Raw genomic sequence first — 17360 nt, forward strand, 5'->3', positions numbered from 1 at the left:
AGGTAAATTATTATCCTTCGAAGCACAAAGTTGCTATTTAAAGTAGCCTCCTTTTTTCTTTCTCAACATGCTTTAAATTTTTCTCCCAAACACCCGAGAATCCTTTAGGCATCCCCATCGATAATTGCCAATCAGATCCACTTTGATCCCTACATCTAAAACTTTTTAAACTTTTATCGGCGTAATTTTCAAAAGAACAGCTTTCCTTCATATACCATGTCCTATAATGGCTATTGAATTTTTCGATTAAAGGACACCGTTCACATACGACACTCTGAAATCAACTAAGGATCCTACCAGTAATGACCTTCTGCTATCGTTAAGCATTATCATGGCCCCCAACTGTTCAACAACGGCAATCATGCTGTCTTGTAAATGTTCTACTTAAGTGCCACCATCTTTTCAGGCAAAAAGGATAACACCTTGGTCATTGGACCAACATAACGTATATATATAAAGGTCTTCAGCAGGATTATCTTGCAAGTCAGTCTCCTTTCAAATTTCCAACTGAAAAGTTCAATACAAAGGATAAGTCCGGAAAAAATTTTAAATTGCGATAACGAAAAAAGTTGCTTCGTAAAATGTCTCAAAGGATACTTGGCTATAGCTTTTTGATTTGCGTTGGATTGGTTCTCATCGCGAGGGCTCAGAATCCTCAATTCAAAGGAGAGGAAAGCTGTGAAACTCTTACGTCGGATATTCACCTAATCAAGGAGGAATACGATGAGCTGGGCAGGCTTCAAAGGACATGTAGTGCTGATGTGACTGTCAATAAGTGCGAGGGGTTGTGTAATAGTCAAGTGCAACCTTCTGTTATCACTCCAACTGGATTTTTGAAGGTTCGTATGAAGTTGTTGGTATCTTGAACGGATGTCCTTTGACTTTTTTTAATATTTCCAAGGAATGCTACTGTTGCCGCGAGAGCTATCTGAAGGAGCGTTTAGTGACTCTGACACACTGTTACGACCCCGATGGAAGTCGGTTGATGGCAGCCGAAACTGCTACAATGGATATTCGAATTAGGGAACCTACTGAATGCAAGTGTTACAAGTGCGGTGACTTCTCAAGATAAACTGAAATGTACAATGGAAACTGTTTGTGGAATAAATGTTTGATCAAGGATAGTTAACTGAAGTTGGTTTCAAAAGGACTCTTCAAGCGGAGTGAGGGTGTAGTTTGATGATCCTTCCAAAGGTGTGTCTCTCATGTGAGGAGTGGCCAGATCTCCCATCAGGCGCGGATTGGGGTCGTCGATATCCCTCGACCGCAGTGTCTCGGTGGTGGACAACTTGGCCACCGTGTGTTTCAGTGTTTCAGATTTGGAAAAGGAAGTACCACTCTACCAAAGACACCAGTAACAAAACCGAAGAAGGATGAATTTAAAGCAGATCGTTGGACAACAAAAACAGCAGCAACATCGACCGCACATATTCAAGAGGAGCAGAAGCAGGAGGTACTCCAGGACCAGGAAAAGGACCCATTCAGAAGAAGTCCGTCAACTTTGAGATCTCCGCCAAAGCCAAACATCAAAAATGATAAAACGGACGGGAGTTCAACGAATGCCAAATGTGAAGGACTACTTAAAAGTAGTATCCTGGTTAGAAATCCAAGAGAGTAGAGCCCTGAAACAGAGGAATTAACCTTCATACAGCTTGGTGCAAAAATAGTGGAGCTGCCTGAATTCGTCAAGGACAAGCACAGCGTCCACCAAGCCATCAAAAATATGGTGAGAGCAATTAGAGTGCTTTACAACAAATCGCAGTAGGACGAACAAAATTCCAAGGGCAAGTCGAAATCTGTTGCCTCAAAGGTGTCACAGGCGACCCAAGTGACACCCAATCGTATTGCCATCAACCTGCCACCAAAGAAGAGAATGCGGGAAGGAGATGTAGATCCTCTGGGAAGTCAGCAGGCGCCTAAGAGGAAAAAAGCCATACAAATAGTTCCGAAAAACAGAACTAAAGGCATCGAAGAGAGAAAGCAGGTCCCCCAAGTGCGAGCGCCGGCTATTGACTCGACAAAATCCAAGGGGAATAAGAAAGGTGGATGGACCAAGGTAATTAAGAAAAAGGCGCCCAGAAGCAATTGTAATCTCCAGCAATGGAAGTTTGTCTTACGCGGAGATACAGAAAAAGGTCAAAGCTGACCCCGACCTAAAAGATCTAGGCGGAAATGTCAGCAAAATTCGAAGGACCCAAAAAGGTGACCTCATGTTCGAGCTGAAAAAAACCAGCTTGGGCAAAACTGATGGCTTCCGAACTCAGGTTAAGAACTCACCTGGGGAGAATGTCACAGTACGTACCCAAAAACATAAGGTCTATATACAGTGCAAGGATCTCGATGAAGTGACATCCAAAGGAGAAATTTGCACTGCCTTGATGGAACAGTTCAAGTTGGAGGAACTTGCTGAGGAGTCCATTGTGAGTTTGCGGAAAGCTAATGGCAATACTCAAACGGCCACATTGCGATTACCTGTGGACGCAGAGCAGAAGTTAATGGCGGCCGGGAAGATTCGAATCGGAAGGGTTGCTTGCCGTCTGAGAGAGCAGATTTCTCTAAAGAGGTGCTTCAAGTGCCTCGCGTTTTGGCCGTTTTGCGAAGGCATGCACCAGCGGCATTGATCGGTCCGATCGATGCAGAAGGTGTGGGGAGAAAGGCCATATTGCCAGAGCGTGCAATAGGGACCCCAAATGCTTATTGTGCGACGGAAGTGAGGGACGGGATTACCACCATATTGCCGGAAGTGGTAAATGCCCGGAAATTAGGAAGGCGCTGACTTCAATGAAAAAATTAGGTTTATTCAAATAAACCTCAATCATTGTAGGGTCACTCAAGATTTACTCGAGCAGACGATCTACGAATCCGAGGCGGAAATTGCCATCATTAGCGAACCCTATAGAAACCGTCACGGTGGCGTGTGGGTTATAGATTCGTCTGGTGGAGCGGCGATATGGGCATGCGGTCGACAAGCCATACAATGTACTGGGAATCAAACATACAGCGGCTTTGTGTGAGCCCCACCAAGCCTGACACTGCCCGGATTCGAGGAAATGCTTGACAGTCTTGTTCTCGACGCAAGGGGTCGTAGTCCAAGGGTGATTGCTAGTGACTTCAATGCTTGGGCCCGTGAGTGGGGTAGCAGAGAGACAAATGCAAGGGACCGCAGTCTATTAGACACTTTCGCACAGTTGGATATCATTCTGGCCAGCGAAGGATATGTAAACACCTTTCAGAAAGGGGTGCCTACCCCAATCGTAGACCTAACTTTTGTCAGCCCTACACTGGCACGTGGTATGTCTTAGTGCGTCAGCAAGCACTACACCCACAACGATCACTAGGCAATCTTCTTTGGGCTATGCGTGGAGTCACTGGGCATAAGACCATCATGCCCGAAACCGAGAAAGATGTCAGACTGGTCCACTAAAGCTCTGGATGAGCAACCTTCATGGAGGTGTGGTTAGACCAACCTAATAAAGCAGGCACCTCTACGAAAAGAGCTGCCCATCTGGCCCACTGCATCGCCAAAGCGTGTGACGCGTCCATCCCGAGGAGGTGGTAATGGTACTCGTGGAATGCTGAACTGGCCAGCCTTCGATTAGCCTGTCACCGAGCCAAAAGAGCGGTAGGCAGAATTGATCAAGGGCAAAAAGAGCACGCTTATAAGGAAGCTTGCAAAACCCTCAAGGTCGCCATCAAACGGAGCAAGAGGGAATGCTTTAAGGAGCTCTGTTCAGAAGCGGACATAAACTCGTGGGGGAGCGCCTATAGAATCGTCTTGGGGCGATTCAGAGTCCGATCATCTCCACAGATCACGTGCCCTTCACTTTTATTAAAAATTATCCAGGGGTTATTTCCCCAGCAAGAGGAGGGCATAGACAGCTTCCAGCGACCTCAGAACGGCACGGCAATACCGCCAGTCACCAGTGACAAGCTGCTGGAGATCTGCACTAGGATAGGAGATAACAAAGCTCCGGGTCTGGATGGCGTGCCGAATAAGGCCCTTAAACTTGCCGTGAAATCCAGACCGGACATATTCGCTGAGCTGTTCGAAGTGTGCATGTCCGAGGAGATATTTCCTGCATCATGGAAACGACAGAAGTTAGTGCTACTGCCTAAGGCGGGCAAACGTCCAGGTGAGCCAACCTCTTACAGACCTATTTGTCTTTTAGACACTGTGGGCAAAATGCTAGAGCGAGTAATCTATAATAGATTACTCTCGACTGTTAAGAGCCACGGAGGTCTCTCAGGTCGGCAGTATGAGTTCCGTAAAGCCAGATCAACCATTGACGCCATCAAAATCGTTACTGGCTTGGCCGAAGATGCAATCCACGGAAAGGGTGGTACTAGCAAATATTGTGTGGTAATGACCCTGGACGTGAAAAATGCATTCAATTCGGCCAATTGGAACCTAATACGGGAATCTCTGGCTAGGGACACACTGAGTTAATGTCAACAGCTATTTACAAGAACGGAGGCTTTGGTATGACACCGATGACGAAACCCAGGAGTACGTTGTCTCCGCGGGTGTCCCACAGGGCTCCGTACTGAGCCCACTGCTAGGGAACATCATGTAAAACGATGTTATTAATCTTCCCCTTCCGGAGGAAGCCACGGTGGTGGGCTACGCCGATGATATGGCGCTGGTTGTGGTCGCAAAGCATCTCGAAGATGCTAAGTTATGCTCATGCGAAGCGATCAGTGCTACTAAGGGTTGGCTAGAGAGTTCTGGTCTGACACTTTCGGAGAAAAAAACGGAAGTGGTCCTCATCACCAAGCGCCGTAAAAGCCTGTCATCAAATACATGGGAGTGATGATCGACGGGAAGCTTAGCTATAAGCAGCACGTGCAGTATGTTTACGACAAAGCATCCACTGCGAGTGTGGCCCTGGCAAGAATAATGCCGAACGTGGGAGGGCCACGGCATGCTTCCAGGTTACTTATAGCTAGGGTAGTGAGTTCGATCCTGCTCTATGCGGCTCCAGTTTGGGGAACGGCATTGCAGGTTACATTTAACGCTAACAAACTGAGTTCAGCCTACAGAAGAGCAGCCCTAAAGGTGTGCTCGGCATTCAGGACTGTCTCAGATGATGCAGCTTTCGTCATTTCTGGATTGATGCCCATTGACATGTTGGCAGATGAGGTGACGAATATATATAATCTCTTCTTTATCGCAGACGAAGAACGCCGAAAGGGAGAGATCTCTAAATAGATGGCAAAAGCGTTGGGAACGCTCGGGAAAGGGTCGGTGGACACACAAGATCATCCCTGCCATCAAGGAGTGGTTGGAGAGACGTCACGGTAAGATTAATTATAATCTTACCCAGTTTCTCACGGGGCATGGAGGATATCGCCAGTACCTGTTCAGGTTTAAACTGGATACCTCACTCGATAGAGTCCCAGAGGACCCAGAGCATGTATTCTTCCACAGCCCAAGGGTTGTGGAGGAAAGGAAGAAACTAGAGGAGACTCTAGGAGAGGCGACTGTTAGCATGTCAGGAAGACTGGTTTGCGATCAACTGCATGGTCGAATCTCTCCAGAGCAAACTGCGAAAGGCAAAGGAGACTAGAAACCCGCGGTTAAGTACGCCGCGTAGAGACTAAAGGGGACCAAGCTATAATAAAATGAGCTGACTCGGCCCCCTGATGTAATACCGTACGGTGGTTCCGCGGGGCTTAGGGGGAGTCGGGGGTGGTTTTAGTGGGTAAGAATCCCACACGTTGGCGTGTCCAGGCCAGTATCTTTTGAAGATTTCCAGCTCCTCAAAAAAAGGGTGTGTCCCTCGCCTTCTGTCTCTTGTGGACCAGTTTAAAAGGAAATCTAAGATCTTATATGCAGACCAAAAGGTCTACGATGAAAGGGATCCTGAAGTTCCTTTCATCTCCCTACAACAACTCCGGCTGGTGTGTGTATACAATTTTCAAGTGGCGACTTGTTTGTAATCCCCTCGAAACTTCCAGATGAGATCAAGACATCAAAAATTTCATCTTTAATTTATGAAAAGCACTACTCAACCAAGACGTCTCTATTACGCATCACTCATCCATCCATCTTCGGAACCATCTATTGAGTCAATCGATTTGGAGTATGTGCATCTTTCACAATTCATGTCTTGTCTTCTCGCATCTTGCCCAGCTCGTATATAATCACATCTTAAAGATTTAATTATCCGAAGAAAAAGAAGATGAAGGAAAAAATTATGTGAATTCTTGAGAACTCTTTACCTACACACGAGAGCAACTTCAAAAGCACTTCTTTTCACACACGTTAAGTGGTTGGTATATTTAAGTGCCCCATTGAATGTCCGTACGTGTAAATATAAAAGTTTTTTTCCTCCCTGAAGACTCTTGATTTGCGCTCGACTCAATCAAACGCTGGATGGGAATAATGTGTGAAAGAATGGCCGCTCGGGAACGTCGAGCCGAGCGGCTAACTTTTGAACCTGTTGTGTCAAAGTCATATTAGTGGTGTGATCAAAGGCCAGTCCGCTTTGATCTTTCAAGCACGCTCGATGAGATTTACAGATGGATGGGTAAAACGGCACTAAAGCTGGGTATTTCGGGACCAGGCGGTGATTAGATTTCGCCTGTGGTACCGGGAATTAGACTCAAGGAAGGTCTCTATCTTGTCATCCTCGGCTTCCAATCATCTTTAAAATTCGGACCCTGCTCTTTAATCGAACCAGTTGCATCAGGGAGGACCAACTATGCAGACTGTTAACCCAGCTCATACTATCTTGCCTCTGACCACCACATCTCCTCTCTACCACCATCAGCTAACTACCTCCAGCAAAAACCAACATCAGAAGCTAATACAACCTCTTTAACCCCCCAGCATACCAACCAGCTGCAAGTCATTATGTTTCTTTAGGAATTGTTAGGAATGATTGCCGAAAAGACGTCCATCTGTAGGCCCAGATGAGCAGCGAACAATTGAAGGCTCCCTGCCGATTCTTATGACTTTTTCGTGACGTGAGATCAAAAGCTCTTCAGTGAAAAATCGACCGAATCACGCCGATCATGCCACCATACTTGCCATGCCACTCAGTCAATCAAATTCTTGCTGTGATCATCTCATTTCTATCAAGATTAGAACGTCGGCTATTCAATCTTATTTCTTTTCATCTTCCAGCAACAAAAGAGATGCGGGTGCATATCTTATTTTGAACCTTTCACGCCTTGACGTGCCACCGCGTCAGAAAACCTATCGACGTAAGATGATTTTACGAAAGATGAAATGTACACAATAGAAAGGAGCGAGGTTTTGAGAATGTCGAGTACAAAGATTGGATCAGATAAACAGAATTAAAGTCGTAGCTACTGAAAAAATCTCAGATTCACGTCAAACTGGGTCTGATGTGGTATTCGATGTTTTGTAAAGATGTGATTGAATGATCGTGAAAAGGTGCTAGGAGGTTACCTAACTCACAGTTTATGCAGATGATTGGGACATGTTTTCGAAATAGGAGATCATGGAACTCCGACATCTATATCTATAATATATTGCATGGTCTTTACAAGAGAAAAACAGGGCCAGAAGAGAAATGAACTCAGTGTCTTGATAATGTAATGAGCAAGATTTTAGAGGGCAAGATAAACGATCACCCTGGATCGTCTACAGTCAATCACGAAGACTTACTTTGAGCCAGTCACTTCTTCAAGTCGGCCCTCACCTGAGTGCAGCTCCCTATCGACAATAATCAATCCGAATGTTTGTTGATCACTTAGGATGCTTGCATAAAAAACGGCGCCCAATGTGGGGTCCTACGGTATATACTACAAATTTTAAACTTTGCAAAGCGGCCTATTCTAGCTGAACATTTTGCTTCTGGATAAGTAACGCGTTACGCCACTAGAGTATATATTTCTAAGATAAGCCAAGAACTGAAAGGAGGGAGGGGCGTCTGAAAGAGACTTCGCTCAGGTACTCTCCAGGACAGAAACGAAGAAGGCAAAGAGGGACATGAAATAACAACAAGCCGAGTCACCAGAAAACCTTTCGTTTAAAATAAAGCTGGACACGAAGGATGGAGCATGAAGAAAATGGTGGGAAGACGAAGGAGGACTAAACCGCAAGCTCTGCTTAATAAGCCGACGGAAGACAAGACCTCTGCAGAAGTCCCCAGTGAAATCCGTTACGAGATCCATTCCGAAGATAGCGGAGCAGAAGTGTCCTCCATTCGAAAAACGAAGGGTGGTGGAGTCCTAATCGAACTAGCCCCGAGGACAACAATTAAAGTTACGTTCTGTGAAGCAGTCAAGGGGCCTCTGGGAAAGAAAGCTTTGGCTTCTAGCCAGAAACCCACGTGTTCTCTAGAAATCCGAGACCTAGACTGCCTCACTGAAAAGAAGGTAGAAGAGGTCATCAAATGCGAATGCCCGGATTGGTACCACCTCTGCGAACTTCCGAGGCCAACAACTCGCTGTGGTTAAAGTTACGAAGTAATACGCGACGAAGCCTCTAAACAGCGGGAAAATTAAGATTGGTGATCCTACACGCTAGGATATGAGTCCGGGTCGCCCCAACCAAATGTTACAGATGTTTGTTTTATAGGCACACGTCTGCAATCTGTCGAGGACCTGACAGAAGAGCAACATGACGCAAATGCGGTCAAGCCTTTATGCGAACACCTGCAACGAAAAGCTGCGTCCAATGCAGGAACCGTGACGCGCCTGATGAGAGTGTTGCGCACACTACGGACTCGGGGCGGTGTCCAGTTTTTAGATCATAACTGGAAAGAGCTAGGACGCGGTCAACATGATTCGCATCCTACAAATCAATATGCACCGGAGTGCAAGGGCTTACGAGTTGCTAGCGCAGTTTGCTGGGGAGACCAAAGCTGAATTAGTGCTCATCAGTGAGCCGTACAGAAACAAGGACCCAGCTTCATGGCAGCATGACATATCGGTGTTCGGGGGTAACATTTTGCAGTTTCTATCTAACACCGAATGTGGCGATGCTCGATTTTCGGAGCAGGCCTGATGATCTAGAATGCGCTATCTTGGGCACAGAGGGGCGGATCCTGGTTGGCGGAGACTTCAATAGGAGGGCACTTAATGGGGCATGTCTCACCCAGACTCCGGAGGGAAACGAATTCTCGAAATAGTGACGAGAATAGGACAATAGTCAATGTGTGGTCACAATGTTTCTAGAGAAAAGGTTTGAGGAACTAAAGCAAACTTAACACCGTCTCCGTTACTAGGGGTGATTATTTTATTCAGCATATATCGATATTTCGGAAACAACTTGTTCTCTTCTTCAGTGTGCAGGTGTTCGTATACAGCCGCCTCCCCCCCCCCCCCCTCCAGTCACAAGCATGGTGCAAGCCTGCCCTCGAAATATCGATATAGGCTGAGCAAAATAATCACTACTAGCGACTAAGACAGTATTACGTTTTAATTCCCTAGGACTTGTAGCTTTAAACACCTCATCTACCCCGACGTTCCACACCCAGGCTGCAAGGGAAGCATTCCAGATGTGACTTTCGCATGTCTCAATACATTGCTTTGGAAGTGGTGGATGCAAACTCACGGTGTGCGCCCCCGGCACTCTTTCTGTGCATGGAAAGTCGCATAGATCCACACCGAGAAGCTCTTCGAAACTCTTGCAGTAAATGGGGCGGTGCTAGAGGGTACTCCTGAAGGTGGTGACGCTGTCGTAAATTCAGTTAAGAACCTGATAACGAGGCCTCCGGAACTTCCATGCCCAGGATGGCATCGAGACGTGATAATTGCAGAGCTCAGGAATGTGTGTCACAGACTCCGCCATTTAACACGTCTAAAAGACCAGGAGGAGGCGTGTACCATAATGACAGAGTACAGATTAGCCAAAAAGAGATTCAGCAGCGCTATAAACAGGACTAAAGTTCGTTGCTGCTAGGATCTGGTCGGCCAGGTGAATGGGGATCCGTGGGGACCCGGTTGGAAACAGGTAACCCGTAATGTACGGGCACTATTCAGGAAGCTTCCAAAGGAGCATCAAGCCATATATAAGCGCAAGAGAAAAGAACCAGGGAGGTAGTTGCTCGTGAAGAACGGCGACGGACCCTAGATGAGTGACAACTCTCTTGGCAAAATTAAACTGGAGGTTGATGCGACTCATTGGCAACTTAGTTGCGTGGCTGAATTGGAAGCATGGGGGGCTGACTATTTTCTTACCCAGTTCTTAATTGGGCATGGAGCCATTTCAGTTTTACCTGCGCAAGACTGAAAAGACACGATCTTCGGATTGTTTAAACGATCACCATGCAAACGCTTTTGGGAAGAGCTCTTTAGCTCTCTTGAGGTGAAATGGATCCTTGCCAAAGAACGTAGCCCTTAGTTGGGTTATCTTCGGGGTGCACAGAAAGCGATGAAGAAATGTCAAACCATTTGCTTGAAGTTCACTTCAAGCAGCATTCAAAATCTCATCTCGGGGCGTCAGGTGCATACACCCCCCAACCGAGAAACTGGAATCTAGCATGGAAAGAAGTATCACTGGAGCAAGCGAAATGGACTTTTACCTGGAACCAGTTGCAAGTCTGCAGTTCTGGATGGCATCATTCTACTAGTAATAGAAGGAATAGATATACTGGGTCAACATATTCGGAATATATACCAGGCATGCCTAGCACATGGTTATATTCCAGGGAACTGGCGTAATGTAAAGGTAATATAGGACGGACGCAAAAATCTTCGGATCAGAATTAGATCTCAGTACGGTTTTCATCAACGAAGAATCTGCGCACTCTCCTACTTTCTCCTCCCATTGAGGGCACCAACTCAGTGGTCGTCAGTAACTTTTAACGGGTCGCTTACAATACGGGGTGTGACGTCTCCCAGGTGCCGGAATAAGTAATTCTGACCCTCTAGCTGGCAGTATACCTGCGTCCTAGGTAGTAGCCTTAAGAAAGCCTCTCGGTGAAGAGCAAATCGCGAATGACCGGTATACGTCGGGACACACTGGGAGTCCCCGGAGCCGTCGACAGCTCTCTGTTGACGTCGATAGGGTGATGTGAGCCTAGGACTGGCAAGGTCGTAGTTGTCACGTGTATCAGGAGCCAGTTCTTTCGGGACCCTGGTCGGGTAATGTACATTGAACAAGTATTAGTGAGCGAGTGCTGATTAGTCAGTGAATTCCGGGATCAGCTTGTGGTGCGGCAGGATCTGCAGCATTCGAAATTTATTTCGGATGTTGCGGATGCGGACGGGTAGATGGCGCTGAACGCGGAAACTCTCCACTCACGCGTTTTCAGAACGCACCGGGGGAGTGGAGAGCCAGCGGTAAAAAAATGCCGTTGGTTGGGACAGTAAGGACCGCATGGAAATAAGTCGGTCTCTTCTGATCCAACCGCGGCACGGAACACTTCAGCGCGATCGTGAATTTCAAATATCTCTTTGGCTGTTTCAAAAATACATAAAGTAAAATCGTGAATTAAGTTTTATCTCTTTTGCTGTTTCTTAAATACTAAAATATTATTTCCTTGTGGATTATACCGAAAATAGATTATTTGCTTTCCGTGCATTAATTTAATTAAAACAAATAAAATTGGATAAAGACCAAAAGCTAAGCGTAGGTCGGGCCTCAGGGAACTGTGCTGTGTGCCGGAGGGTACACCCGTTCCTGGCTATTGCAGCCACGCAATACGCTTTTCTATGGGGAACATTTTCTATGGAGAACACACGTAAACCAACCAAAAAATCGACGAAATAACAGGGAAGGAGGAAGAGCTGAGTGCGTTTGGGCGGAGCACAAAAATGCATCGTTCACCGCAGCGATCAGCGAAAGAAGCAGCGACATATTCGAAGTGACGAAATAAATAGGAAGCCTTACCAAGTGGCGCAACTGACCGTACGGGCATGACAACTCCAACACCCTGCAGTGCTTCTGTTCCAAAAAAAGCCCAGCCAGGATCGCTTCTTAACTAGAGCCGAAGAGGAAAGGCTCATTCGAAAATGCGCAACAATAGTGAAGCCTCTACGGTTCGGCAACGTTCTTGCAGAGGAACGTCAGCAAAGGCGTCAAAAATGGGCTGATGGAACTGGAGGAGACTTGGACCGCATCGCCTTCTATAGGCGAGCATGGAGAGCAGCAGAAGATGATTGGAGAGCAAAAACAGCTACACTCGCCGCTAAGAATGCTGCTTGCACCAAACGGACCGCAGATAGCCCTATGAAAAGTGAACTTAGGAAAAAGCGGAAAGAAGATGACGTACCTGAAGGAGACTTTATCAAAGTTGTTTCCGGAGCCCAAAAAAAGAAGGCGAAGAAGGAAAAAAGGGAACAACTGATTACACCGCCGGAGACCCGTGTGTCCAAAGCCAAGGAGACCAAACCAAACCGACGGAAGGCAGGACATTTGCCGAAATCCTTAGTGGAATCCGCTACTGGATGAAACCCGAAGGCCACGTAGGTAGAGTAGAGAGATGTCTTCCATACGGGAAACGAGGAGTGGCGAAGTCCTTATCGAACTGCGCCCAAAGACGACTAGCAGAAGCGTTCTGAGAGGCGATCAAGGTGTTATTGGGGGAGAAGGTTCTTATTTCTAGCCTAGAGCCCATGTACTCTCTCGAAATCCGGGATCTTGACTTCGACTTCGTGTTCTTTCCGAAGACCGAGGGAATGGGTTTGTCTGGATTCGCTGTTTAGGGATAACGTTTTAGCCAGGTTGTGAAGGAAGCATTCGTGACATCACTTCTGCGTTGGAATCTCTGGCATCATCGGTGGACTCCCCAGCACTACAAATAAAAGCAAAGCTCGCGGCTGGCAGAACCTTGTCAACGAGGTGAATGAGGATCTGTGAGGACTTGACTATAAGTTTGTCACGGGGAAAATCGGGGCTCTGCGGAAGCCCTAAATACTAAGTACCAACAAGATGGACCGCACTGTACGGTAATTGTTCCCCAGACATCCTGTGCGAGTTGATGTCAACAGCGCGGAAACGTCGAGGATTGCCCCATTTTCACAGTGAGAGAGCTCGAAGAAGCGGATGAGCAGGAAGGCCCCAGGATTTTGAAGGCATCGCGGCGGAAGTTTACAATCTGGTATTCCACCAACGACCAAACTTGTTGCTTGAGGCGTTCAACGCTTGCCTGAAAGATGGCATTTGTCCTTGTCGCTGCAAGGTGGCGAGACTCGCGTTGATCAGCAAGTGTAGAGGAGACTCGGAGCTCCCGTGTGCATACCAACCGCAGTGTATGCTTGGCCCGACCGGAAAAGTGCTCGAGGAGCCCGTGAGGAGTAGACTCGTTGAAGCGATCTGCGCTGTCGGGTACTTACTTAAGGCAGTTCGGGTTCAGAACAAGGAGATCTACAGAGGATGCTATTACGGAGGACGTAGATGCGGTTCATCGAGCCGAGGCATACTGCTACCGATGTCGATGGATTGTGTTCCTCATAACAATTGATGTCAGAAATGCCTTCAATTCCATAAGATGGACATATATGCTAGGCACATTAGAAAACTCGTTCCGTGCCAATCTAACTCTTGCGAATATTGAGGGATTATCTGAAGGACCGCTCTATGAGAGGCTGGAGAGCCAGAGAAGGATGGAAATCACGTCGGGCGTAGCACACGGATCCATCCTAGGCCTCTGCAACGCTTCTTATGATAGTCTGCTGGGAAGGAAGAGCAAGAGTCGCGCCTGGTTGGTTATGCAGACGACGTTGCAGCACTTGTTGCCGAACGCACTGTTGAATAAGCGCAAAGCAGACTTGGCACATTGATGCGACGGGTAAGCGGATGGATGACTGCTCACGATTTCAGCCTTGGACTGGAAAAAAAACCAAAGTAGTCATCTTAACCAGGAGGAGAATCCCGACCCTGAGTCCTATATCGATCGGCGAATCAAAACCAGCGGTTAAAGAGATGCTAAAGAGGGCTGCAACTGAAGCCGTGTTGCGCATTATGTTCGAGCTCTTCTTATTGCGAAGACGATTGAACTCGGCCGGCAGAGGGACCGGATAGCAAGGGTTTCCCTGAACTAACAACTACCTTCCTCCCCTCCTCTCCCGTTGGTGAAAGGAATTCACTGACTTGAAGGCTCCCAAAGACGAGAGATCGGGAGGTCTAGCCCGAAGTACTGTGTGAAACAGTTCCAGGCTAGTTCCCTGATAACAGGGAGATGTTTAGGTGATAGTCGGACAGCGTACTGTTGCAGTAGTCCAACGCTGTGTGCGTAAATGCATTCACCGACCCTACTCCCAAAAAGGAAACACCTAATTTGTTGTGGTCTAATTGAAGTAGCTTTGGTAGCTGCATGGAGCGTCGAGTAAATCGCTTTTCATTTAAGTAGACTTTCTTGAATAATATCACAATAATTTTAATATAGTATCGCTCCCTTCCTGCAATCCTGACAATGTGCAAATCATTCTAATCTAAAAGTCCCAAATACCCTTCTATCTTTATCCAATCTACTTAATTCACTTCCTTATTCGATCCCCTCTTTAAAACCCATAATTTTCAAATAATCAAATCAGAGTTCATTCAAATTTCAAACGACCATTCAAACATTCGCCTAGGACAACAGAAAGCTGATCCTTGCTCTACTTGCAACAACATATCAGAGAATCCTTGATGTCCTTCCAAGAACAATTTTCCAGCATATTCAACTCGTTTTGGTTCCGCTTCATGGGTGATACCACTATCGAAGCATTTGAACTTAACCGATTTGACCCAGCCAAAAACCACTCCCACATAATCTCGGATATATTTTTCAGAAAGAGCCCCGAGATAGCCAGGATAGTTCCCGGAAGTTTCAGCTGATATGGGTGGTTGTCGTCGATGTCGTTGATTTCTATTGAGGATGAGCCAATTCACATATGGTCTGACCTTAATGATGTCTTTTGGGGTTTCACGCAAAATAGTGTTCTAGTTTTCGGATGGGATCAAGTGAGAGACTTAAATTTCATACTATCATCAGTTCGCCCTTTTTAGTGTCGTGATATAAAGCTAAGAATGGTGCAGGAGTTTGCGAGATTGTCCTGGGAAGCTTCCTATTTTCGATTATTTTCGACTGGAAGGATAGAAGGTGGTAGTGTGGGATTTCTTTTGGAAGATGAAGTGAAAGGACCCACTAAAGAGGGTTAGTCATTTTTAGTCCGAAATCATGGGAAGGATTTTCCCGTTTTGATTTCAGCCCCAGCTTCGTTTCCTCAATGTACAAAATTTGAAATTTATGTGTCTTCCTTATCTCCTGCTCATCGACTACAGTAAAATTTTACGACCTTTCTTCTTCCCCATTAAATCCCAATCTCGAAATGCTTCAATCAACACTGCCTCATTGCCGGAGTCTATAATCACAACGATACTATCATCACATTCCACTTAGTATAGCGATTGTATCTCCAAGTCATCCTCACTCCTTGCACCCCCAAGAACTATCTCACACACGATTTTACAAAATTCCCAAAAACCCATCGACCCTTCCTTACATAGTCGACATAATGAAATAACATATCGGCTCAGCCAGTCCCTGCAGCCTCCGGTTCGCATATCCTTCCCGCCGGAGTCAGCCAGCCACATACATAACCTTCGATTCGATGGGGTGGAAAATGGATAATGTATCGAACAACTTAAGGATTTGATGGCTGCAATATTGTATACGATCGTGTTGTTAACTGTTAACATACACAAAAGGAGGGAAAATTGATGGCAAACAATTAAGGGATAATCTATTATCCTGATAATCCTTAATAAGCAAAACTTTTTGCCTCCCCGAATATACATACCGCACTGTCAGATGATGTGAAGAAAACGGACTATGTGGGAGTCGGCCGGGAGGGATGGGTCTGCAGCACACTGCCTTTGTCCCTTGCATTACACACTGACGTATCCTTTTGTAGGATGTGTTGTTTTGGCCACGAACCGGAAAGCAGAGAAAACACTTTTCCGAATTGGAATTATAGGAAAAATGGAATATGTGTCGAAGATCCTGGCCTGTTCATAGATTGCCCCCTATAGTTCAGCGTGGGGGGTGAAAAAGGACTACCAATGTTTGTATAATGCCAATTTAGTAGGTATATGCTGAGCAGCGGAGAGGAGCGCTACCGATGTTGGGTTCTGGGCTCGTGGAGTTTTCGGGGCGGACTGTGCGGATTTCGTCCTGGACGTGTATATCAGCGGCAGACGGCCGTAAATTATGTTTTATATGCAATAAAGTCAGCCATAAAAATGTTGTAATAAATTAAATTAACTGCTGATTTTATTTTCCTTTACCCAAACTTTCGTGCAGGGAGCATGTAGCGGCGCGACCAGGGTTGGGGTCTCCGGCTAAGGACTTACTCCTCGGGATATATTACATTTTTTTTTCGTCGACATAGTCATCGCTCCCAGGGACATTTCCCGGTCTTCTCCTTCTGGATGATTATTATGTTCTTCCTTCCTTTTGCGGGACCTTAACCGTAGTTGCGGATTTTTCGGTCTATTGCACAGCATCGAAGTCGGAAATTTATATAGAGACTCTCCTCAACGGTCCCTGAGATGTCTCCCCAGTGTTTTGTGTGTATGATGACGATATTTCTTATTGGTACATGTACAGGATCTTTGTGGCTCATTTAGTCCTCTTAACAGGCTTATCTTAACGATTTCTAAGCCGTTTGTTGCTGAAATGAGAGTCTTGATTCCGATAAGAACTTGCAAATTGGATGAGTTCAAGTTTTGTTTGGGATGCTTCAGGACTGGAAGGGCGGCGAAATCAAAATAGCATAAAAAGGAAGAGTGATATAATTAGTATGAATTTTGACTATTTACGCGGAAGTTATAGCTTCATTCATTTTCCCAGAGGGAAGGCAATTTAGTGCCCCGAAAATTAAGTTGGCATTTAGGAGTCGATAAAGCTTGCTGAGTGGGTAATATGGCTAAGCTTGTGGAACTATAACGACATTCAAAGGATAGGCCATAATTCTGTGGGGAAAGTGATGCAGATTCATATTATTCAATGAAGGAATATACGTTTGTACATACAAAAGGATGTATCTGCAGCTGTAATAAGTAATTTGGTAATGCACCTTAACGTCTTTTGCATACCCGAACCTCAGAGTAGGTGAGGAGATCAAGTGGAGCCAAAGCGCTTTCCACCTTGTCCCCTGTTACCCTCTTCCATATATTTCTTCCCCCAGCTTACTCTCCTCCTCACTACCTTCTTTTCATCTCTCCAAAAATAGTCCTAATAGACTTCCAATGCGACAATGACTTACAGAATGATTTGATAGATGGTTTACCGGTACATTTCTGAGGTAAAATAAAAAGGTCCTGAAGGATCTGTTTTCCTTGAATATAATACATTCGGGAAGTTTCAGGTTTCCCTTCCTCAAAACCACACTAAACCGTCCTGGTTCCGTTTCGTCATCCTTCGATGTTTGCCATGGTCGGTAGTCGCAAAATT

At 46.0% G+C, this 17360-nt stretch overlaps 1 protein-coding gene across 1 annotated transcript; it reads left to right on the plus strand.

Annotated features, from left to right (window-relative positions):
• The first annotated feature begins 494 nt into the window (after positions 1–494).
• LOC119652208 (partner of bursicon) lies at positions 495–1115 on the plus strand. Its single transcript, XM_038056148.1, has 2 exons — positions 495–839; positions 902–1115. The coding sequence occupies exons 1-2, from the start codon at positions 582–584 to the stop codon at positions 1070–1072; spliced, it is 429 nt and encodes a 142-aa protein (XP_037912076.1). The 5' UTR covers positions 495–581; the 3' UTR covers positions 1073–1115.
• Positions 1116–17360: the final 16245 nt, after the last annotated feature.

This window comes from Hermetia illucens, chromosome 3, assembly GCF_905115235.1.
Source record: "Hermetia illucens chromosome 3, iHerIll2.2.curated.20191125, whole genome shotgun sequence".
Classification (NCBI taxonomy): Eukaryota; Metazoa; Arthropoda; class Insecta; order Diptera; family Stratiomyidae; genus Hermetia; species Hermetia illucens.